The 26390-nt window shown below is 42.5% G+C and overlaps 1 protein-coding gene across 3 annotated transcripts in view; it reads right to left on the bottom strand.

The window, feature by feature from the left end:
- The window catches only part of LOC132828007 (zinc transporter ZIP11-like), a 711835-nt gene that overhangs the window by 645987 nt on the left and 39458 nt on the right, over window positions 1–26390 (bottom strand). For all 3 annotated transcript variants that reach the window (XM_060844870.1, XM_060844869.1, XM_060844868.1), the window contains exon 3: window positions 25047–25205. In XM_060844870.1, the coding sequence (XP_060700853.1) occupies window positions 25047–25205 (159 nt within the window). The remainder of the gene's footprint in view (window positions 1–25046; window positions 25206–26390) is intronic.

Raw genomic sequence — 26390 nt, forward strand, 5'->3', positions numbered from 1 at the left:
CAAATAATTAAAATCTAAAGGCTTGAGACTCTGAACTTATAAGAGTTAATTTTTAGTGCCAATAATTTGGCTTTTATAGAGATCACCGTTAAAAATTGACAGACATTGGACTAGACAAGCCCAAACCTTTCCTGGCATGTTTAATGAAGATTTAATACATAAACACCATAACCTCATAACTGCCATAACTTCACTCTGTTAAATGTATTTCAGAAGTAATCTCTCAGTGAAAAACTGCGTTAGTTAAGCCTAAAAGAGCAGGTCAACTCAAAACTGCAACTCCCAGATTTCCACTTTTAACATCATGTGAGCAGATGCCAGAAGTTACTGACCGATTTATCCCTCAGTAACGTTGTGCACTAGTAACTTCACAATTATTCCCACAACAAAACCTGGGCCCTGAGTAGTTGAGGGTAAAGCAGATAAGGAGAAACATTGTACGTGGCATGGTGTAAGCTAAAGACAGCAGATGCAAGAGGATTATCTGAATAAATTTCCATTTGTTCATGGAATGCCCTGCCAGTAACAGTGGTAGACTCTCCCTCTTTATGGGCATTTAAACGGGCATTGGATAGGTATATGGAGGAAAGTGGGCTAGTGTAGGTTAGGTGGGCTTGGATCGGCGCAACATCGAGGGCCGAAGGGCCTGTACTGCGCTGTATTTTTCTATGCTCTATGTTCTAAATTACAAGTTAAAGAATACCAGAGAGTAAGACCTCACTGCAGTGCATTTCCACGAGGAAGAAAGAACATTGATAATCAATGAAAGCAGAATACTGTATATGCTGGAAATCTGAAAAAAAAAGAGAATGCTGGAGAAACTCAGCAAGTCTGGCAGTATCTGTGGAAAAAGAAACAGAGTTAAATGTTTCAAGTCTCATATAAGCCTTCTTCAGAAAAGGAGTCAGACTGGACTCAAAATTGTTTCTCCCTCTACAAAGAACGTTAACAGAGTGAGCAGAGACCAAGTAAACATACATATATGAAACAGAATGAGCTAGACTGAGAGAAATAGCTTAAGGCCCCATTAGGGAAGGAAATCTGCTGTCCTTACGTCATCTGGCCTCCATAGGAGTCCAGACCCACAGCAATGTGGTTGACTCTGGCCTGGCCTGATGATGCCCCTATCCCGTGAATGAAATTAAAAAATGGTGTTGAGAGAGAGTAAAAGAGAGAGTTCAAGAGCAAGAGGAACTGCATCCAATTCATTTTGTTCCCATTACTTCTTGCAACTCCATTAGCAATTGGGCCTGTGTTCTTTGGTTCTGAGCTCTACTGTTTCTTGCTTACAGTAAAAAAAAGTGTGGCTCTGAAAAAGCACAGCAGGTAATAAAGGTCAATAGGAAGACCTTTCAAATCTTCTCCAAGCCAATTTCCTGTAAACTGATATCTCTTCCAGTCTGTCACCACTCATTCCTGAAGAAGGGCTTATGCTCGAAATGTCAACTCTCCAGCTCCTCGGGTGCTGCCTGACCTGTTGTGCTTTCCCCAGTGCCACACTTTCCGACTCTGACTCTCCAGCACTCTGCATTCCTCACTTTCTCCCGGTTTCTTGCTCACGCTGAGTCGGGGTGCTGAAGCGTCCTGGCATTAATCCATTTTTGTGTGAGCTTTGATTGAAGTCCCGAGGTTGGGATTTCTCACACATTAAGTTATCTCAACCACCAGTTTTGATTGCTGAGTGCAAGGCTGGCTAAGTTTCCCGAGTGAAACCACAGCAGGCAAAACCACAATGTCAAGCAATCCAAAAAACAAAGGGCACGGTGAGGTTTTATTTGATTGCATTTCTACTGTTTTATACCTCTTATCACAAGGCTTCTGCTCAATTACAAAATAAAGCAACAGTGAATTACAGTTTAGATAGATGACTGGCCGCAGGCCAAAGAAAATTGGCTTTCAGCTAAAGAAAATGAATGTCAGACAAGAGGATTATCAGCATTTGGCTGGTGGTTTTCCTGATGACATTCATCATCTTCGGCTTCTTACTCTGGAGAATTCCCATTTAAGAATAATCCTTCATATCACAATCAGATCCCAGGACAAAGATATACGATCAACACAATATGACCCAACTCCCCAAAAATGCAGTCACACTTCCATCAAATGAAAATAAATGATATTCATGGCATCACGCTGAACTTATTTCTGCATTTCAGTCCAATACAAGTAAAGCAGGCAGATACAGGCAAAGCTCCAACATTCACAGAAACAGAAGTCTACACTTGCCTGACATTCACACAAAAAATTTCACTCATGAACAAAATTCAAAAAAGAAAATTCAATTGCACATGTCTAGCAGCCCCTCCATCAGCTAAGTGTCTCTGAGGATCCAGGCTTGGTTTCAGATGCACATCTGTTGAGTGGACTGCAAGTGAAGTGAGTAACGAGACAAAGATGGCAATTTACGTTTAGCCAACATTGCTTTTTGCTATTTTACAGATAATTAAACCAGAAAGGGCAGGGTAGGTAAATAAGCAAAATGGATATTGTCGGGAGGATGTGGTGAGGATGGTGTGTGAGAGTGAGACTGGGCGAGGATGAGATTGAGTGTCAGGGTAAGTGTGAGGATGCGTGCGGGGGAGGGAATGAGAGCGGGAGGGAATGAGCAACAGCAAGGGTGAGTAAAAGTGAGAGGAGAGCACAAGAAAGTTCACATAAGCAAGAGTGAGTATGCTAGAGTGAGAGGGTGAGAAAATTCATTAGGACAGTTATATTCTAAAACAGTATGGTTTGGTAAATTAATTGGTTCAAAAAAGAAACAGTTGAACAATGTAACAGGTTGATGTATACGTATTAATTTGGAATCAAGTTCCATAATATTTTATACAAAGATTTCTAAACACAATCCTGTTTGTTCTGATTCAATGCAGCAATAAGATGTAGTTCTTTATAATGTACAGCCCATTTCCCTGGAGGACAAAAAAGGCATCAGTCTTTCCAAAGTTACAGTTTAGTTAACAAATGGTTCTTCTGGCTTAAATACAGTGAAAGGCTTGAGAATCATCCAGAATACCTCGATGTATTATTCTGGAACATATGAGACAATATTAATCATGAGGATGTGGCCTTTACGTACCCTCAAAGCGGGGACACAAATTACTGTGGTGCTGCATCACTATCAAAGCAGAAAGCTGTGAAGTTAAGGAAAAACCTGAAATGAAAAGAAAAGAATGTTCCAACAAGTGAGTTAGGAAATCAGTCAGGATATAAGAAGAAGTGATATTAGTAAAGTGACCATCTCCCTTGGTCAGATTCTTTTGGAGTTATCATGATAAGGGTAATAAATTCTGTGAAACCTGTAATAGTTAGAACGAGACTGGTCTTGGAACTAATCAGGTCTAAAGGTCCTTTTAGATTGAATTTGAGAGAGCCAGTCTATAACTGCAAATTAAGGGCTCCTGTGACACAGAGATATCTCTAAGCCAGGTGACCCAGGTTCAAGTTCCAGCTATCCAAGGTATGCAATAACATTCCTGAACAGGCTAATTAGAACTTATCTACACTTTTGTAATGAACATCAGTCTAAAAATAAACTTAATGTGAACTCCAAAATTAACTAGGCTACAATCAGACAAGCCATGAAGTTATTCAATGGCACAGCAGACTGAAAGGGCTGACGAGCCTATCATTGCTCTTACTTCTGATGGAGGCAAAAGAGAAAGAAAAACAGAAAGGAAGTGGGGCTGTCTGCCCGATCCATCAGTCCCATCCCACAATGAGTCGTAGACAGGCAGAGGCTGGAAGAACACAGCAAGCCAGGCAGCATCAGGAGATGGAGAAGTCAATGTTTCAGGTGTCACCCTTCACCATTCCTATTCCATAATCAGGTAGTTTAGTTATCTCTGTTACAATCACAATGGAAACCAATAACTGCTTAAGATATATTCATATTTCCAGCGACTGACTGGGAAGATCATACAGCTATGTTTCAACTTTTAAGATTTTGATTGTAATTAGCAAACTAAGAGCATCATGGGCAAAACATTATCCAGTAGGCAATTTATACTCAAAGCTACAGAAAAGGTCTACTTTATGGGCGGCACGGTGGCACAGTGGTTAGCACTGCTGCCTCACAGCGCCTGAGACCCGGGTTCAGTTCCCGACTCAGGCAACTGACTGTGTGGAGTTTGCACGTTCTCCCCGTGTCAGCGTGGGTTTCCTCCGGGTGCTCCGGTTTCCTCCCACAGTCCAAAGATGTGCGGGTCAGGTGAATTGGCCATGCTAAATTGCCCGTAGTGTTAGGTAAGGGGTAAATGTAGGGGTATGGGTGGGTTTCGCTTCGGCGGGTCGGTGTGGACTTGTTGGGCCGAAGGGCCTGTTTCCACACTGTAAGTCTAATCTAATCTATTTAAATCATAAAAATCTAAATGACCCATCCCCAGTTATACTTACTCTCCTCTTTTAGTGGATGTGTCATCCTTCAGAACCAGTCCAAAGCTATTTCAGTCCCTGATAGCTTGCTTCCTTTCTCCTTTTCCACCCAGTTAATTTATAATCCCCAAACTGATCTTTACAGTGAGTGTTACCCTGGAGATTATTTCCTCTAATCAAAGTTAGGTAAATCATGCAGTCAGGTTTAAGTCTTCACGGTCTCTTCATTCTGAATCGATGTCTGACCTGCATTCTCCAGACGGTCACAGACATAGACTCAGAGAGATGTACAGCACAGAAACAGACCCATCAGTCCAACTCATCCATGCCAATCAGATATCCGAAATTAATCTAATCCCATTTGCCAGCACTTCGCCTATAGCCCTCTAAACCCTTCCTTTCATATACCCATCCAGATGTCTTTTAAATGTTGTAATTGGATCAGCCTCCACCACTCCCTGTGGCAGCGCATTCCATACACGCACCCACTATTGCATGAAAAAGTTGCCCTTTAGTTCCCTTTTAAATCTTGCCTCTCTCACCTTAAGCTTATGCCCTCTAGTTCTGGAATCCCCAATCTCAAGGAAAAGATCTTTTCTATTTATCCTATCCCTCTCCTCCTGATTTTATAAACTTCTATAAGGTCACCCCTCAGCCTCCGCGCTCCAGGGAAAACTGCACCAGCCTATTCAGTCTCTCCGTATAGCTCAAATCCTCCAACTTTGGCAACATGCTTGTAAGTCTTTTCTGAACCCTTTCAAGCTTCACAACATCCTTCCAATAGAAGAGAGACAGAATTGCACATGAACAGCAGGGACTCTCTGCAACTATTAATCTGCATTTACCTTCTCTCTGACTCTTTCATACTGCATTTTGGTCTGTGAGTATCCTAGGAAAACTCTATGCCACTACTGCAATGGTTTTCAATGGCTTGCTATTCTCTCAAAAGCCCAGCTTTGAGGTCATGTGAATAACATGGTCCTTGTATCTAGGCAGGAATACTGATTAACTATCTAAACCCCAAGTCTATTCTGCCTTAGAAATAAATGGTCTGTGAGAGAGTATAGGTAAAAACAATGACTGCAGATGCTGGAAACCAGATTCTGGATTAGTGGTGCCGTGCAGCACCCGAGGAGCAGTAAAAATCAACATTTCGGGCAAAAGCCCTTCATCAGGAATAAAGGCAGAGAGCTTGAAGTGTGGAGAGATAAGTTAGAGGAGGGTGGGGTGGGGAGAAATTAGCACAGAGTACAATAGGTGAGTGGGGGAGGGGATAAAGGTGATAGGTCAGGGAGGAGGGTGGAGTGGATAGGTGGAAAAGAAGATAGGCAGGTAGGACAAGTCATAGGGACAGTGCTGAGCTGGAAGTTTGGAACTAGGGTGAGGTGGGGGAAGGGGAAATGCGGAAACTGGTGAAGTCCACATTGATGCCCTGGGGTTGAAATGTTCCGAGGCAGAAGATGAGGTGTTCTTCCTCCAGGCGTCTGGTGGTGAGGGAGCGGCAGTGAAGGAGGCCCAGGACCTCCATGTCCTCAGCAGAGTGGGAGGGGGAGTTGAAATGTTGGGTCACAGGGCGGTGTGGTTGATTGGTGCAGGTGTCTCGGAGATGTTCCCTAAAGCGCTCTGCTAGGAGGTGCCCAGTCTCCCCAATGTAGAGGAGACCACATCAGGAGCAACGGATACAATAAATGATAGTAGTGGATGTGCCGGTAAAACTTTGATGGATGTGGAAGGCTCCTTTAGGGCCTTAGATGGCGGTGAGGGAGGAGGTGTGGGCGCAGGTTTCACAGTTCCTGTGGTGGCAGGTGAAGATGAAAGGATGAGAGGGTGGGTTGCAGGGGGGCGTGAACCTGACCAGGTAGTCACGGAGGGAACGGTCTTTGCGGAAGGCGGAAAGGGGTAGGGCGGGAAATATATCCCTGGTGGTGGGGTCTTTTTGGAGGTGGCAGAAATATCGGCGGATGATTTGGTTTATGCGAAGGTTGGTAGGGTGGAAGGTGAGCATCAGGGGCGTTCTGTCCTTGTTACGGTTGGAGGAGTGGGGTCTGAGGGTGAAGGTGCGGAATGTGGACGAGATATGTTGGAGGGCATCTTTAGCCACGTGGAAAGGGGAATTGCAGTCTCTAAAGGAGGAGGCAATCTGGTGTGTTCTGTGGTGGAACTGGTTCTCCTGGGAGCAGATACGGTGGAGGTGGAGGAATTGGAAATACGGGATGGCATTTTTGCAAGAGGTAGGGTGGGATGAGGTGTAATCCAGGTAGCTGTGGGAGTCGCTGGGTTTATAAAAAATGTTAGTGTCAAGTCGGTCGTCATTATTGGAGATGGAGAGGTCCAGGAAGGGGAGGGAGGTGTCAGAGATGGTCCAGGTAAATTAAGGTCAGGGTGGAATGCGTTGGTGAATTGATGAATTGCTCAACCTCCTCGTGGGAGCATGAGGTGACGCCAATGCAGTCATCAATGTAGCGGAGGAAGAGGTGGGGAGTGGTGCCGGTGTAATTACGGAAGATCGACTGTTCTACATAGCCAACAAAGAGACAGGCATAGCTGGGGCCCATACGTGTGCCCATGGCTACCCGTGTAGTCTGGAGGAAGTGGGAGGATTTGAAGGAGAAATTGTTAAGGGTGAGGACCAGTTCAGCCAAACGAATGAGAGTGTCGGTGGAAGGGTATTGTTGGGGATGTTGGGAGAGGAAAAAAACAGAGGGTTTGGAGGCCCTGGTCATGGCAGTTGGAGGTGTAGAGGGATTGGATATCCATGGTGAAGATGAGGCATTGGGGGCCGGGGAAACGGAAGTCTTGGAGGAGGTGGAGGGCATGGGTGGTGTCTCGAACGTATGTGGGGAGTTCCTGGACTAGGGGGGAATAGGACAGTGTCGAGGTAGGTAGAGATGAGTTCAGTGGGGCAGGAGCAGGCTGAGACAATGGGTTGGCCAGGGTGGTCAGGCTTGTGCATCTTGGGAAGGAGGTAGAACCGGGCAGTGCGGGGTTCCCGGACTATGAGGTTGGAAGCTGTGGGTGGGAGATCTCCTGAGGTGATGAGGTTCTGTATGGTCTTGGAGATGGTGGTTTGGTGATGGGAGGTGGGGTCATGGTCGAGAAGACGGTAGGAAGAGGTGTCTTTGAGTTGGCGTTTGGCTTCAGCGGTGTAGAGGTCAGTGCGCCAGACTACCACTGCGCCCCCTTTATCTGCTGGCTTGATGGTGAGGTTGGGATTGGAGCAGAGGGATTGGAGGGCTGCGCGTTGTGAGGGTGAGAGGTTGGAGTAGGGGAGCGGGGTAGACAGGTTGAGGCGGTTAATGTCGCAGCGACAGTTGGAAATGAAGAGATCGAGGGCAGGTAATAGGCCAGCGCGGGGTGTCCAGGTGGATGCAGTGTGTTGGAGGTGGGCGAAGGCGTCCTCGGAAGGTGGGCGGGAGTCCTGATTGTGAAAGTAAGCTCAGAGGTGGAGAGTATAGCCCTTTATAAATCTTGACATTCCTGATATATCCCTTTAACTCTCCAGCCAAAAGCCTATCTGCCAACAACACTGCTGGTCCACTGTTTACACCTCGCTGTCCCAAAGCAACCAAACTACCTAGGATTGTTATTGAGTAGGATTCAGAGCAGGTGATTTCACTCCCTTCATAGACCATTTTAATTTAATTTAAACAGACAGCCTCAAAAGATAACATATTTAAAAATTTTATATTTCAAACAGCCCACAATTTTATATTCCGCTACTCCTACACAACCTTGATTACTCCACTGTCGCCAATATAATATTGGAGCAAGCTTTTTTTTTTAATATGTGCGCCTTGACCAAATTGTTTTATGAAGATGGATTTGTTCCATTTGTTCTGTTATCTGTTGTATTAAAAATCATTTGACTCCCATTGCCTGGAAAAAACAATTTACTATTTTTATCTGAAATCTAACAGCAGTTAACAGCTGCCTGATTCAGTTTTACAATGCAGTAGAAAGGAAAAAGCTTTTGATGCAAGACATCCCACTCAGTAACTGCAACAAAGTAAACTGCAACGCTCCTTGTCCTCTATCGTGTTATGGAATTGTGCAGGAATATATCATTCAGACAAAGGGCTAAATGAATTTGGAGAAGATAAAAAATGAACAGTTTCAGGAAACAACTGCTCCTCAAGACATTGTAGAAATGCAACACAGAGCAGCAGAAAATGTTGCACAAGTTGAGGAACTTTGTTTCTCCGTCCTTAATTCCTACAGAGAGAAAGACGTGTGTGTGTGCGCGCGCACATGCTGCGTTCATGACGAGATTTATGAACACACAAATATATATGCACACACAGACTTTGAATGGCAACTTTTTAATTTTGTTAAGTTAAATATTCTCCATGAACAACATGATGCCAATTTAAGACAAGTGGAAATCCAGTTTTGATTGCTCTCTTTCTAAGCCTCTAGTTGAGTAGCATATCTTCAGAACCTTAAGTCACCCTTATAACTAGCTTCCTGCAGATAATTCAACTCACATTTACTGCACACATCCAGCAGATGTTTGACATTCATAGGCATATTGTCAGCAAGCTTCAATTTATTGCAAGGCTCACTGTGCAAAATGTCCAGCCATCCATAGCAATTATTTGCTTATTATTTCATTGGACATGGGTAGCATTGAGGTTGGCAAAAGCCAGCATTAGGTGCCCATGCCTAATTGCCCTTGAACTGAGTGGCTGCCTGCCTATATGAGAGTGCAGTTAAGAATCTACTGTGGGTCTAGAGTCACATTTCAGCCAACCTAGGTAAGGATGGTAGATTTCCTATCCTGAAGGGCATTAGTGAGCCCAATGCACTTTATTTTTAAAACAATAATTGAGAAGTTGTCATGATCACCATCACAGAGATTAGCCTTAACTCCAGACTTATTAATTGAATTTAAATGCCACCAGCTGCTCTGATGGGATTTGAACCCACTGACTCCATAGTCTTAGCCTGGGTCTCTGGAATACTAGTCAAACAACATTACCACGATGACATCATACACCATGACTAATACTGTTTCTCCTCCCACCATAAATTATTTTATAATGGGCTTGAGCATTTTCCGCATTATCAATGTCAGGCTGACTGGTCTATAATTCCAGATATCTCTCTGCCTCTCTTCTTAAAAAGATGGTTTACATGAGCTACCATCCAATCTGTTGGAGTCCGTAGAATCTCTAAAGATGACGACCAATACATGCACAATTTCCAGAGCCACTTCCTCAAATACTTGGGGATGTAAATTATTAGGATGCAAGAATTTAATGGCCTTAGTCACATCAATTTCCCTGACATTATTTTCCTGCCAATATTGATTTCCATCAGTACCTCCCTCTCACTAAACCCTGCACTCCCCAACGTTTCTGGTATGTTGTTGGTGTCCTCCTTTCAGAACACAAACCAAAGTATATGTATCTTTGCCTTGAATTATAAATTTCCCTAGTTCTGCCAATAAGGGACTTACATTTGTCTTCACCAATCTTTTTCTCTTCACTTACTTAAAAAAATTTTCACTGTCAATTTTTATGGCCCCACAAATTTACTCTCATATTCTACTTTTACCCTCTTAATCAAACCCATTGTCCTCCTGTCCATTGAATTCTAAATTGTGCCCACTCCTCAGGTCTGCGATGTTATCTGGTCAATTTGTATGTCTCTTCCTTTTATCTAATACATTCTCTAACTTCCCTCATAAGCTACGGTTTGGTCACCTTCCAACTTTTATTTTTGCGCCAGAGAGGAATGAAAGATTGTTGCAGTTCACCCACGTGCTCTTTGAATGGCTGTTGTTCCATTTCCACCATTGTCCCTTTAAGTAATGTTCCCCAATCCATTGTAGCAAACTCATGCTCATACCAATGGTAGTTTTCTCTGTTTAGATTGAGGACCTTAGTCATACTATCAATTACATCACTCTCCATCTCGCTGAAGAATTCTATCATGTTAGGGTTGCTCTTCTCCAAAGGCCTCACACAACTACATTATCAATTATTCCTTTACACTGGATGGAAACTGTGTGTTCCATTAATAACAATTTTTCATTAGGCATGGTGCAAGTTATAAGCCATCTTTTCTGAACCTACTTCAAAAGAAACTTGCATTTAACTAATTCCTTGCAGGAACTCGGACATTCCAATGTGTTTCAAGCTGCCTATACTTCAGAAGTATTTAATTCATGACAGAATGCTGAAGATACAATAACCAATTTGTACACAGAAATATCAAGAGATTTGAAGAAACAGATCACCTAGATCAAGCATTGGTTGCTGGTTAACTGTTGGCCAGAATAATCTTTTCAAATACTGCGTCTTGTTCCAGCAAAGGGGTCAGACAAGGCCTTAATCAAAGTCATCATCTGAAAGACGGTACCTCTGACACCACAGCAGTTCCTTAGTGTTCAATGGACCAAAGGGTCTGTTTCCATGCTGTACATCTCTATGACTATGTCTCTGTAAATACCAGTCAGCAGAAACAATATGTTCTGGTCCCAAGAGTGGGGCTTCAACTCATGACCTCATGTTCCGTCTCATTCAGTATTGGAAATCATACCCATTGGGATATAATGTATAATCATTCAAATATAGTTCAATTGTTCAATCATGAAAGATTCTCATTCTGTGATTCTCCTTCATGGCTGATTTGTCAATCTCTTATTAAAGAGAAGCTATTCAACCGTACATAAATATGGCTAGGGAGCAATTGGTGTTCTAAGACTTGACAAGTCCTATTTGCATCTACTGCGTATAATTTTACAGCTCGATCATTTCATCCTTATAACACATATCCCATAATATTACATCAGTCACTGCACTTCAAAAACACATTGTTGACACAAAGAAACTGACAGGCCCTAAGGTTCCACCGTGTTAATTTCACAGGCATTTGTAACACTGAAGACAGGTCAATCATCCAAACAGGCAAGGTATTTCTGATCTGAATTTAGTCTAGTATTTGATTAACAGATTTGAAGGGTGAGGTTACCATATTTATTTAACTTCTGAACATTAGAGGAATGCACTGAGGGACAACATACTGGGATCAAGGGACTTCCTTCCCATAGGTTCAAATCAGATTTCATAAGAATAACAAAGTGTAAAATGAGTGATGGTTTGACTCCTAACCCAGAAATAGTTTTTCATTTTGACAAACCAGGAGCTGTTCTTTACAACTGTGAGACATGTATGTTTGTACAGTATATTTTCAGACACAAGTCAGAGTGCAAAGGCAAAAAGCACACTCTTACAAATGCTAACAGAACTAATAACCTGCCTAAGGCACAAATCAAGCATTTAAATTACTTCCCCATTTAAAAGGCAAATGCCGATGAGCAACATTGGCTCAGTTGGCCACACCCTCACCTTTCAGTCAGAAAGTCAGGGAGTCACGTCCTACTCCATGACACAGAAATTAAGACTGACGTTCAGTACAAAGCAGAAGAGAAGGGAGATGCCATCTTTCCAATAAGGTGTTAAATCTTGGTCCCATCTGCTTTCTCAGGTAGAGGTGAAAACCCACTGCAGTATTTCAAAAAAGGTAGTTATCCCCAAGGCCCTGTCAAGTATTTATCCCATAACCATAGGAACAGGATAAGGCCATTCAGCCCCTTGAGCCTGTCCTCCCAATCGAGGAGATCACGGCTGATCTGTGGCCTAACTCCATTCACCTGCCTTTAGCCCATATCGCTTAATACTTTTGCTTAACAAACATGTATCCACCTCAGATTTTAAACTAATAACTGGTCTAGATCAACGGCCATTTGTGGAAAATAGTTCCAAAACCTTGCCACACTTTGTGTGAAGAACTGCTTTGAAATATCTCTCTTGAATAGTCTGGCCCTAATTTTTAGATACTTATTCTAGAATCCCCAACAAGTGGAAATATTTTATCTTTGTCCTCCACACTTACCTGTTAATATTTTGAAGACTTCAATCGATCACCCCTTAACCTTCTAAATTCCAGTGACTGGTTTTCCTGGTCTGATTTCATTCTGCTGCTTGGAGAAACAGTTCCATCTTCTGAAATGAACTCTGGGTTCTTGTGAAGTAACATTTCAAATATTTGAAAACAAAACTAAAATAGTTGCCTTAATATGTATTCTGCCTGTCATAAACTCAACAGTATGAACATTTCATCCATTAACACCACAGACAGTTTCTCAGGTGCTAAACTATGCTGTACAGCCTATGACTCTACAGACATTCTCCTGGGTACTAGACAGTATCACATGTTTTTCTTTGATCAGATGTATTTAGGTCACTGTTCCATGTTGACTTTAATCTTTCAAAAGGGCGAACCAAAATCCATTTGTCTCTATTTTAAAAACATCCAATTCCAGAAGTAAAGACAGCATTTTAAAAACATCCAATTCCAGAAGTAAAGACCTTTCAACACATTTCTAAATACAAATCTTTCCTTTATAAAGCCTAACTTCTGACTGGTGCCTCCTTATAATGGACAGTTTCACACAGGCAATTCAAGAAGCTGCAATAAAGTTCTTAATTTGGCAGACACTAGCAACAAATTGGTGTATATAAAATTATGCAGAATCCTTTACAATTAAGAGCAATATATTCTATTTCCAATCAGCCTGGTTTGGTGGTAACCATTACAGACATTTTACATATGAACTGTACTTGCAGAATACCAAATAGCATGCTTCTCCATAATGCTCTTCACTTCACATCCAGTAGCTAGCATAGGCCAAAGGTAATTCAGTTACTCAAATAATTCCAAACATAGATTACAAATCAGACATCTTGTTGGTTTACGGCCAGTACGAAACATTCTGTACTTCTCAATACTCCCAGTTTCAAAATGCCTTGCAACTGACCTTTCCCTCTTTTTGTTTATAGTGGCTGACAGAACTAAAAGACAAACACTCTCCCTCATCTAGCTGGTCTTATTTACATTGCCTGAGTGTCATCATCCATCTTCTCAATCAGACACAGGAAAGAATTTCTCTGGCCCACTGGATAAGATAATTACCATTTAAAACATGCTAGTAATACATATCTTCTAAAGGGAACCACAGGAAAATGCTTGCTCATATATCAGTCTAACTGTTAAATTATGTCCAACAAATAGTGAGTGAAAACCGTCTCCACAGTGCGACCTTACTTTGTTGTAGAGGTAAACATTGATGTTCCAACACGTTTTCTAAGCCTCGTTAAATGTTTAGCATTCTATTTTACACCAGTTGTTAAACAATGAAAATCCCTTGGTGACCATATGCAATTGACTGCAACCCAAGATGATAATCAGAGGCTATTTTAATTACTTATAATTGAAACAATTATCCACATCATTCAGTCCTTCCAACATTAAACTGAGTTACATTGGAACTGGATAAAATCAGACTCCACTAAAGTTTGTCCCATATCTGTTAAAAATGGAAACACATTCACATTAACTTTGAATGTATTCAATTGATTAGCAAACAACTTATGCAACCACAACAAGCAAGAATCTAAGCAATTTTCATTGACATTCAATGGCAGAAATTCAGGAATGTGATGAAAACTCCCCATTTGTCGGAATAAGTGCATGTCAGGAAGCTAAATGCCAGCCAAAACAAAGCAGCCATTGGATTGGCAATTCATCCTTCATTCTCCAAACTCAAATCGCAGCATATGTTTTCCATCTCATTGCTCTGTTTATATTTTCTGTCTTTCCATGTCCAGCTTCATAGTTCGTTGAAGGTGAGGTCACAGGTAGACAGGATATGAAGGCGGCAAATGCCCGCTTGCCTTTATTGGTTAACACATTCAGTATAGGAGCTGGGAGGTCACGTACAGGACACCGGTTAGGCCATTTCTAGTCTCCCTGCTTTATGAAGAATGTTGTGAAACTTGAAAGAGTGCAGAAAAGATTTACAAGAATATTGGCAGGGTTGGAGAGTTAGAGCTACACTGGGAGGCTGAATAGGCTAGGGCTATTTTCTTTGGATCAAGGCTGAGGGATGACCTTATAGACGTTTATAAAATCGTCAGGGACATGGGTAGGGTGAATAGTCAAGGCCTTTTCCCCGGGACAAGGGAATCTGAATCTAGACGGCATCGTTTTCAGGTGAAGGGGAAAGACTTAAAAGGGACTGAAGAAGCAACTTTTTCAAGCAAAGGGTGATGCATGTATGTAATTAACCGCTGGAGTAGTGGACGCTGGTGCAATTACAACATTCAAAAGACATCTGGATCGGTACTTGAATAGGAAGGGTTTAGAGGGAAATAGGTTAAATGCTGGCAAATGGGACTCAATCAATTTAGGATATCTGGTTGGCTTGGACAAGTTAGATGGAAGGGTATATTTCCATGCCGTACATCTATGACTCTATGAGATGCTTGACACACGCGCACACTGCACTCATCCCAGTTGGAACATTAGCCATTTCTCATGCCTGTCAGGGAGCTGTGCATTTGGGCTGGCAGTGAGTTGAGACCTTTAATTGACCACTTTAGGGTCTTAATAGATGTTGAGTTGAGAAGACCATACATGGACCTACCAAACCAGAACGTCAATGCTGAGGTGGGTAAGAAAAGTTGAGTGGGGGGCCAATAAGGAACACAGTCAGTGAGGGAGAGACTTCACCTGACTGAAAGAGGCCAAGTCAGAACATCTGTGAATTTGGTTCGAAGTGGGAATGCGGTACAGATGAGGAAGTGGCACTTTACGTAAGGTTTACTGAAAGATGTAACGTCTCCAGAGGGAGATGTGAGCAAAGAGAATAAAAGGTATGAAATCAGAGCTGACCTGCAATGAGACCACCAGCAGAGTGACATCATTAACACATGATGTGACTGCAGGAAAAATACTATAGGTCAAACAAGAAAAATACTTTAAGATCTGAGGAAGTAGTACAACATTCAAAGTTTGCTTGGTGTTGCATTCCCAACAATTTTAACTCCAGCTCCTTCAAAAATTGATAGCCTTTACAAATCATGTGCATCCAAGTGTTTGCCAAATTTTAAACAAGTCCAAGCCAAATTGGTGCTTTCCCATTTCTTCGTAGCCAAAATTAAAAAGCTCAACCAAAGTAAAACTTGCTCAGCTTCCTTTTAACAAGTTGTCCGCTTAAATGGCCAAGCCACATAAACATATTTGTAAACAGAAGGCAAAACAATATATCTGGCCTTCAACCTGAAGTTAAAGTATTTCCATGTAAATGTTTCCTCTGTTCAGGGGAGGCATTGGATTAGCGGTTTTATTGCTGGAGTATTAGTGCAGAGACCCCCAGGTAATGTTCGTGGGACCCGAATTCAAATTCAGCTATGGCAGATGGCAGAAGGTGAATTCACCAAAAGAAAATGTGGAATTAACAGTCAAATGATGACTACTAAGCCATTGTTGATTATTGGAAAAAATCCATCCAGATCATTAATGTCCTTTGGATAAAGTAACTGCTGTCCTTACCTGGTCTGACTAACACGTGACTTCAGATCTACAGCAATGTGGTTGACTCACAGCTGCCTGAAAATAATTCCACAGATGTTGGTATCCTGTCACCTAGTCACCCTTTATTTACATGTGGAGAGACCTTAACACTGATTCAGCTCCCTCACAGCCAGCTGTAAGAGTAAGCAGAACCTCTGACACTCCTGTTTATATTTGTCAGCCAGACTCCCTGATTGGACCAGATTAGCAGCCTCAATCAGGGAACTCATATTCTATGAGGGCAACCTGGCTGACCTCATACAATCACTATACTGCCTTCTGGGCAATTAGAGATAGCCAGTAAAATGCTGGTTCAGGCAGTGATCCCCACATCCCATGGATGAAATCTTTTAAAAATACATCTTTCAGATATTCAGAGTGGAATGCAACAGCCATCCCACTCCGAATACCTCCCATGGGAGCAGACTGGCTGGCAGGCAGGGTGTGTTGGGTTACCATAAACAATCAAGTGCCAAAGTAGCAGAGCCCATTACCAATCTTTTTCCCAGGCCTGTCGGCATTTGATCAAATTCAGGCCTGAACCTCTTCCCTCCTACCAAGATGGAGGACGTGAAAAATTTCTGGCTGTAAGAGCTGCTCCTTTTTTTGAGGTATGTCAGGTGTTGGAGGTGATTTCCTCGAATTCCAGGAGCAGCAATTACTGTTTTATATGCTGTTGCATTGTTTTGGAACTTTGAAAAAAACGTCAAAACAACAGCAGTTTAAAAGGGAGAAGAGCAGACAAAGGAAGCACATGGTGAGGACAGTGCAGGAGAGAGAGAGAGAGAGAGAGAGAGAGAGAGAGGGAGAGAGAGGGAGAGAGAGAGAGACAGAAAACCTGCACAGTTACTGCCTTTGCTGTTTTTGAATTCATGTGTCGCTGAACATTAGAGTGCATCTGGGAAAATTAACAAACAGTGAATTTCACAACTAATCTTGGAGGAACCGGTTTGGGCGAAGTTCACAACACAGAATTAGATAAGCTAATTGTTGTTTTAAGTCTGTCCAAGAGAAAGGCTGTATTAGTGAGTACAGTGGGTTCTTTCTTGATGATATATGTTTTTGGAGATTAGTCTCTTGATGTAACTTAAAATATAAGCCATAGCTATTAATCTAACCTGGGGCAGTGTTTGTAGAGGAATAAGACAGTGTTATTTTCTGGGTCTGTAGATTGTGAAGGAGCAAAAATGGCCTTTGCAATGAGATGTCCTTCTTGTCAGATGTGGGAGTTTAAAGAGAGTTTAAGGGTTACTGCGGATTATATCTGCCATAAATGCTGTTAGATGCGAATCTTATCAGATCAAGTGGATCAGTTGGAGAGACAGATAGAAGCGATGAGGAATTTGCAACAGCAACAGAATGTGATGGATGGCAGTTATAGGAAGGGGGAAAGTCTCAGATACAGTCACACAGATGGGTTAACTCCAGGAAGGTAAAAGAGGTAGGCAGCTAGTGCAGGAGTCTTTTGTGGATATACCCATTTCAAGCAGGTATGCTGTTTTGGAAAATGTAGGGGGTGATGGATTCTCAGGGGAACATAGCCCAAACAGCCAAATTTCTGGTATTGAGACTGGCTCTAATGCAACGAGGGGTACGTTGGCTTCCAAGAGATCAATTGTGTTAGGGGATTCTGTAATCCAAGGTTCAGACAGAGGTTTCTGTGGCCAGCAGAGAAAAAGCAGAATGGTGTGTTGTTTCCCTGGTTGCAGGACCAAGGATGTCTCAGAGAGGGTGCAGAATGTTCTCACGGGGAGAGGGGCCAGCAGGAGGTCATTGTCTACATTGGAACCAACATAGGAAGGGAAAAGGTTGAGATTCTGAAGGGAGATTACAGAGAGTTAGGGAGAAATTTAAAAAAGAGGTCCTCAAGGGTAGTAATATCTGGAATACTCCCAGTGCTATGACCTAGTGAGGGCAGGGATAGGAGGATAGAGCAGATGAATGCATAGCTGAGGAGCTGGTGTATGGGAGAAGGATTCACATTTTTGGATCAGTGGAATCTCTTTTGGGGTAGAAGTGACCTATACAAGAAGGACGGATTGCACCCAAATTGGAAGGGGACGAATATACTGGCAGGGAAATTTGCTAGAACTACTTGGGAGGATTTAAACTAGTAATGTTGGCCGGGGGGGGGGGAGACAGACCCAGGGAGATAGTGAGGAAAAAGATCATTCCGAGACCGATACAGTTGAGAACAAAAGTGAGTCAAACAGGCAGGGACAGGGTAGGACTAATAAATTAAACTGCATTTATTTCAATGCAAGGGATCTAACAGGGAAGGCTGATGAACTCAGGGCATGGTTAGGAAGATGGCACTGGGATATCATAGCAATTATGGAAACATGGCTCAGGGATGGGCAGGACTGGCAGCTTAATGATCCAGGATACAAATGTTACAGGAAGGATAGAAAGGGAGGCAAGAGAGGAGGGGGAGTGGTATTTTTGATAAGGGATAGCATTACAGCTGTGCTGAGGGAGGATATTTCCGGAAATACATCCAGGGAAGTTATTTGGGTGGAACTGAGAAATAAGAAAGGGATGATCACTTTATTGGGATTGTATTATAGACCCCCCAATAGTCAGAGGGAAATTGAGAAACAAACTTGTAAGATCAACCAGGAGAAAGTGAGGACTGCAGATGCTGGAGACCAGAGTTGAAAAATGTGGTGCTGGAAAAACACAGCAGGCCAGGCAGCATCCGAGGAGCAGGAGAATCTACGTTTCGAGCATAAGCCCTTCGTCAGGAAGGGCTTATGCCCAAAATGTCGATTCTCCTGCTCCTCGGATGCTGTCTGGCCTGCTGTTTTTTTCCAGCACCACATTTTTCAAAACAAACTTGTAAGGAGATCTCAGCTATCTGTAAGGTCGGGGATTTTAACTTGCCAAACATTGACTGGGACTGCCATAGTGTTAAAGGTTTAGATGGAGAGGAATTTCTTAAGTGCATACAAGACAATTTTCTGATTCAGTCTGTGGAGGTACCTGCTAGAGAAGGTGCAAAACTTGACCTACTCTTGGGAAATAAGGCAGGGCAGGTGACTGAGGTGTCAGTGGGGGAGCACTTTGGGGCCAGCGACCATAATTCTAATTGTTTTAAAATAGTGATGAAAAAGGATAGACCAGATCTAAAAGTGAAAGTTCTAAATTGGAGAAATGCCAATTTTGTTGGTATTAGGCAAAAACTTTCGAAAGCTGATTGGAGGCAGATGTTCGCAGGTAAAGGGACGGCTGGAAAATGGAAAGCCTTCAGAAATCAGATAACAAGAATCCAGAGAAAGTATATTCCTGTCAGGGTGAAAGGGAAGGCTGGTAGGTATAGGGAATGCTGGATGACTAAAAGAAATTGAGGGTTTGGTTAAGAAAAAGAAGGAAATATATGTCAGGTATAGACAGGATAGATCGAGTGAATCCTTAGAAGAGTATAAAGGAAATAGGAGTATACTTAAGAGGGAAATCAGGAGGGCCAAAAGGGGACATGAGATAGCTTTGGCAAATAAAATTAAGGAGAATCCAAAGGGTTTTTACAAATATATTAAGGACAAAAGAATAACTAGGGAGACAATAGGACCCCTCAAAGATCAGCAAGGCAGCCTTTGTGTGCAGCCACAGAAAATTGGAGAGATACGAAATGAATATTTTGCATCAGTATTTACTGTGGAAAAGGATATGGAAGATATAGACTCCTGGGAAATAGATGGTGACATCTCGCAAAATGTCCAGATTACAGAGGAGGAAGTGCTGGATGTCTTGAAACAGTTAAAGGTGGATAAATCCCATGACCTGATCAGGTGTACCCGAGAACTCTGTGGGAAGCTAGAGAAGTGATTGCTGGACCTCTTGCTGAGATATTTGTATCATCGATAGTCAAAGGTGAGGTGCCGGAAGAATGGAGGTTGGCAAACATGGGGCCACTGTTTAAGTAGGGTGGTAAAGATAAGCCAGGGAACTATAGACCGGTGAGCCTGACCTCGGTGGTGGGCAAGTTGCTGGGGGGACTCCTGAGGGACAGGACGTACATGTATTTGGAAAGACAAGGACTGACTAGGGATAGTCAACATGGCTTTGTGCATAGGAAATCATGTCTCACAAACTTGATTGAGTTTTTTGAAGAAGTAACAAAGAGGATTGATGAGGGCAGAGCAGTAGATGTGATCTATATGACTTCAGGAAGGCATTCGACAAGGTTCCCCATGGAAGACTGATTAGCAAGGGTAAATCTCATGGAATACAGAGAGAACTAGCCATTTGGATACAGAACTGGCTCAAAGGTAGAAGACAGAGGGTGATGCTGGAGGGTTGTTTTTCAGACTGGAGGCCTGTGACCAGTGGAGTGCCACAAGGATGGTTGCTGGTTCCTCTACTTTTTGTCATTTATATAAATGATTTGGATGCAAGCATAAGAGGTACAGTTAGTAAGTTTGCAGGTGACACCAAAATTGGAGGTGTAGTGGACAGTGAAGAGGGTTACCTCAGATTACAACAGAATCTGGACCAGATGGGCCAATTGGTTGAGAAGTGGCAGATGAAGTTTAATTCAGATAAATACAAGGTGCTGCATTTTGGGAGAGCAAATCTTAGCAGGACTTATACACTTAATGGTAAGGTCCTAGGAAGTGTTGCTGAACAAAGAGACCTTGGAGTGCAGGTTCATAGCTCCTTGAAAGTGGAGTTGCAGGTAGATAGGATAGTGAAGAAGGCGTTTGGTATGCTTTCTTTCATTGGTCAGAGTATTGAGTACAGGAGTTGGAAGGTCATGTTGCGGCTGTATAGGACATTGGTTAGGCCACTGTTGGAATATTGCACGCAATTCTGGTCTCCTTCCTATCGGAAAGATGTTGTGAAACATGAAAGGGTTCAGAAAAGATTTATAAGGATGTTGCCAGAGTTGGAGGATTTGAGCTACAGGGAGAGGCTGAACAGGCTGGGGCTGTTTTCCTTGGAGCTTCAGAGGCTGAGGGATGACATTATAGAGGTTCACAAAGTTATGAGGGGCATGGATATGATAAATAGGCAAAGTCTTTGCTCTGGGTGGGGGAGTCCAGAACTAGAGGGCATAGGTTTAGGGTGAGATGGGAAAGATATAAAAGAGACCTAAAGGGCAATTTTTTCACGCAGAGGGTGGTACATGTATGGAATGAGCTGCCAGAGGATGCGTTGGAGGCTGGTACAATTGCAACATTTAAGAGGCAATTGGATGGGTATATGAATAGGAAGGGTTTGGAGGGATATGGGCTGGGTGCTGGCAGGTGGGACTAGATTGGGTTGGGATATCTGGTCGGCATGGACAGGTTGGACAGAGGGTCTGTTTCCATGCTGTACATCTCTATGACTCTATGACTCTATTCCAAGTAATGTTGTCAGCAGCTGGTGGGGTCCATACTAGCTGGAGAGGCCAACAAATAAAACTGAGCAGTCTTTTTGCAACCTGAGAGGGAACCTCCTGTTTGGGCACCTTGTGCCCAATGGAAATTTAACCAAAGCTTTCACGAATGGGCACACCAAGCTGCTCGGGAACCGCAAGAAATAAGCCCAATTTCGAGTGCTGGTTTCAATTTGTCACCAGGTATCTGAAGGAACTCCCAAGAAAAACTGATCCTTAACACTTATGAGTAACAAATTAATACTCAAAAATGAACCTTCAACAGGTGTATTACATCATATATTCCAAAAGGAAACACAGATGAACACTCCACATGATTCCAACCTTCAGGATTTTAACTCATTGCTTTCAAATAGAAAGACTGGTGGCCTGTGTGTTGAAAAATGCTAATACTCTAATACTCACTGCAAAATCAAAAGCAATTATTGAAAAGTGACACCCCACTTAACTATTAAACTCATTATCCTGCAAAATACTACTTTTGCTTAGAAGCTGAGTGACTTGAATATTTTGTCAGCTTTTGGTTCTTCATGAAAGGAGTATTTCACTGTCATAATAATGTTGGTGCAAAGCAGCTTCTCTTTGTATGAATGCCTTTGTTATAATACAAATGCACAACAGATCCAGGGGAAGAAATGGACACAGACAAATCAGACTGCACTAGTCAGACCATTGCTCCCCAGCCTGAATAGAAGTGATTGGTTAATTCCATCAACGTTCATGCATGGAGCCAACAATGCTGTCATGTCTGTGATTGATTTAATACACAATTTGTAATATGTATCCAGCCACTCCTTGCTGCATTTTTCTGGAGAAACATCATTGTTATTTGGAAAACTTGCTGCACTTTCGTTCATATGATTGGCTCCCTCTAGCATGTAGCGACGCTTTGCAAACACAATCTGTGGACAATTTGCTCGAGCGTGTTGTTTTCATGAACTCTGCAGAGAAAGTAGACTTATTTTATAGTAAGAAAAGATTATTTGCTGGAAGACTTATGAGCTCTAGCTGACTCGCTGACACGTTGGATTCCATAGTCTTCTATTCTCTGTAAGAGAAATTCTGACTCTCCTAGCTATCAGACGCAGCTCAGACATCAGCACCCAATTTTTCATCCTGAAGACTTGTTGCTGATGCAGCAACTCAAGTTTGTATAACATTATAAAACATTCTCAGCCACTTCACAGAGCAATTCAGGTTTTTTGAGGGCACAAATTAATGTCAATGCCATCGCTGAGACATGTTTACAAGAGGGGCGGGATTGGCAGCTCAATATTCCAGGATTCAGGCGAGACAGGGAAAGCGGTAAAAAGAGGAAGAGATATCGTAACTTTCATCAGGGAATCCATTCCAGCAGGACAGAGCAGTGGCAGCTTAAAGGGTTCCTCCAATGAAGCCAAATGGGTAGAACTTAAAAACCAAAAAGATGCAATCACATTACTGGGAGTGTGCTGTCGACCCCCTAACAGTCCCAGAGAAATAGAAGGGCAGATGTGTAGGCAAATGTCAGAGAAGTGTAAAAGTAATAGGATAGTGATATTGAAGGATTTCAATTTCTCCAACATGATCTAGGGTAGTCATAGTGTGAAAGGTTTAGAGAGAGCGGAATTCTTCCAACACATCCAAGAGAGGCTTTCAACTCTGTGTGTAGAAGGCTCTGTCAAAGAGGGGTGGTCCTGGACTTTATTTTAGATAATGAAGCTGGGGTGAGTGGTTCAAGTATCATTGGGAGTGCTTTGCAGACATAGAACATAGAACAGCACAGCACAGTATAAGGCCTTCAGCCCTCGATGTTGTGCCGGCCTTTTATCCTATAAACATGTCTCAGTGACGGCAAACATTCCTCCACAGATTCAAGACGGGTGAGCCTGTGAAATCAAGAGTTCTCAACTTGGGGGGAAGGCTGATTTTAATAAGATATGGTTTGACTGGAGTGGACTGGAAAGATACTTTAGGGTAAGTTTGTCTCAGAAAAGTGGGATATGTTCAAGAAGGAAATAGGGGGTGTTTTTCAACTCTGTGTGTAGAAGGGTCTATAAGATGGCGGGTGGTCCAGGACTTTATTTTAGACAATGAAGCTGGGTGAGTGGTTGAGGTGTCATTGGGAGCCTTGCAGACATAGAACAGTACAGGCTGGAAGTCTGGGTGTAGTGGATCCCACGGGGATCAGTGTTGGGACCCTTGCTGTTTGTAGTTTACGTAAACAATTTAGACTTGAATGTCGGAAGGTTGATCAGTAAGTTTGCAGACGGCACAAACTTTGACGGGGTGGTAACTATTGAGCAGGGTAGCGTTAGACTGCAGGAGGATATAGGTGGGCTGATCAGTGGCAATTGGAATTCAATCCAGATAAATGTGAGATGATGTACTTAAGCAGGTCAAACAAGGCAAGGAATACATATTATGGGTAGGAGCCTGGGAAGCACTGAGGAGCAGTGAGACCTTAGTGTTCATGTTCAACGGTCCCTTACAGTATCAGCACAAGTGCATAAAGCAGTTAAGAAGGTGTATAGTATACTTTTCTTATTAGTTGAGGTGTAGAATTTGAGAGCAGAGAGGTTACGCTGGAACTACATAAAATGTTAGTTAGGCCACAATTAGAATATTGTGTGCAGTTCTGGAATTCTCACGATCAAAGGGATGTGATTGTACTGGGCAGGATGCAGAGGAGATTTACCAGGATGTTGTCTGGCTTAGTGTTTTAGTTGGAGATTGGATAGACTGGGTTGTTTTGCTCACAGCAGAGGAGATTGAGAGGGGACGTGATTCAGATGGATCAAGTTCTAACTCCAAATACTGGCCTTAAAGCCCATATCCCTTAACAGCTTTACTTAACAAAAATATATCCATCTCAGATTTAAAATTCCAACTGATCTAGCATCAACCAAAAGATCATAACACATCTCCTGGACAATCTGGCCCTAATTTTTAGACTATGCCCCCTATTTCTAGAATCTAGAAATGTAGATAAGGATCACAGGGACATGGACAATTCAGCTCAAGCCTATCCCATCATTCACTGAGATTATAAATAAAAGCCAAAACTAGCACCAGACAGCAAGTGACTGCCTCGTCTCAATTATGCAATAATATACAGCCATACAGGCTGCGCCATGGAATGGAGAATGTGCAGGAGGATTTTACTGCGGGATCATCAAATTAAGTGGCTAGTTCTCAACCACCCAGTGCTCCATGATTAAACAGTTGTCATTCATGCTTCAGCAGCACAGAATGTGGATTGAAATATTATGAAGTCAAAGTCTCAAATTAAACATTTCCAATGCACATAAAACATGGGAAGGGAATACAGCAAAATAAATACATTCCCTTACATACCCTTGGACACCTGCACATCTTTTTTACCTGCTTTACGACCCCTTGCTATTTTAGCTATGTACATTTGTATCGTATTCATCTACAAGCATGTCTGCTTCCTTTGACCTCCACCATGGGAGAATATATTTTTGTGACAAGGGAGTACATGCTTCATGCTAAGACAGCAGATGATGAAGCTGCCTGGACAGCACAACTATTTTCACACTATGACTCATCCAGTCACCTGAGAATGTCTTCAGTTAAGTTAAAAAAAACCACAAATAAACACTGAGCCAGTAAAAATACATGAATCCATTCTTTCGTGGTAGTAGTATACATCTTCCAAGAATAGCTATTTCAGTTACTTATTGGTTTACCTTGTCTGCATTTCAGAAACTTGTCTTCAGGTAAAATAAATCAACACTTTGAGTCTAATCCAGTGTTCCCATATTTTCTCTTTTTCTTTCCCTGCTGCATGTGTTAAACAAGCCAGCGGAGAGAGGCTTGAATGGCAAGCCAACCCATGGACTCAGGTTCCCCTGAAGTTCCACACACTCACCAGCGAGGGCAGCAATAGGTCAGCCAAGTAAACAAATGTTGCTCCAAGTGTGAAGCCCACTCCCACGGGAAGGAAGGAAAACGCTCCATAAGTCCCCGAGGACTCTGCCATCTCAATCGCTGGTGCCAGCAGAGACCAGTAAGAAGCAGCTAGCATAACCTGGAGGATAGAAACAAAATGAACAGAGGCTGTTACAACTGAACTGGACACACAACTTCAAGTAGCACAAAGTAGCAAAGAATTGAACAGTAAAAAACTGTACTGCACTTATCAATCAGAAGTTGCAGCTTATTTTCTTGTTCTTTTACACTGCTTATATAGAATATTGAATCCCTACAGTGTGGAAACAGGCCCTTCAGTCCAACACGTCCGCACCGACCATCCGAAGAGTAACCTCCCAGATCTAGTCCCCTACCCTATATTTACCTCAGACTAATGCATCTAACCTACACATCCCTGAACACTATAGGCAATTTAGCATAGCTAGTTCTTTGGAGTGTGGGAGGAAACCAGAGCACCCGGAAACAACCCACACAGACACAGGGAGAACGTGCAAACTCCATCGAACCTGGGTGCTTGACACTATGAGGCAGCAGTGCTAACCACTGAGCCACTGTGCCACGTAGCTCAAATGAGGCATCTATTGTCTTACACTCTAGTCATTTGGATCCAGTTGTACTGTTATATATTTTTTAATCGAGATACAAGAGGAGAAATCTTGTCCAAATAGCAAGCAGCTGAACACTCAAAGCATATCACTGGTTCTACATTAAAGGGCCTCTGGACTATTTGTGTAAGTAGGATAAGCTCAGGGCTGAATATTTTACTCCAATTCATTCACTGAGTGATCATTCTCCATGGAGCACAGCAATGCACATTAGACTAAACACAAACTGTTGCAAGTTACAAAATCCAAAGTGTAAAACTGAAATCACAAACCATTTCAGAATTCATCAATCATTTGAGACCCACACAGCTATCCGTCAAACATATGTCAATCTGTGATATTTCACAATGTACAACTGAATTCCATTTGATCAGTTGGGTTTCCAGGCAGTGGTCAGAACAGTGACAATCATTAATATTTCACAACTATGCCAACATAGGAGTAAAAGGAGACTATTCTGCCTGTTAACCCATTCTATGATTCAACAAGATGAAGGTTGATCTGTTTCTGTTCTGAATTCTACATTGCCATCTCCCCAATTAACCTTTAAATCCCCTGCCTTATACCAGGCCTATCTACCTCAAAAATACTCTTAAGACCGCAAGGCATATGAGCAGAAATTAGGCCTTTCGGCCCATCGAGTCTGCTCTGCCATTCAATCATGGCTGATAAGTTTT

Source organism: Hemiscyllium ocellatum, chromosome 25, assembly GCF_020745735.1.
Source record: "Hemiscyllium ocellatum isolate sHemOce1 chromosome 25, sHemOce1.pat.X.cur, whole genome shotgun sequence".
Classification (NCBI taxonomy): domain Eukaryota; kingdom Metazoa; phylum Chordata; class Chondrichthyes; order Orectolobiformes; family Hemiscylliidae; genus Hemiscyllium; species Hemiscyllium ocellatum.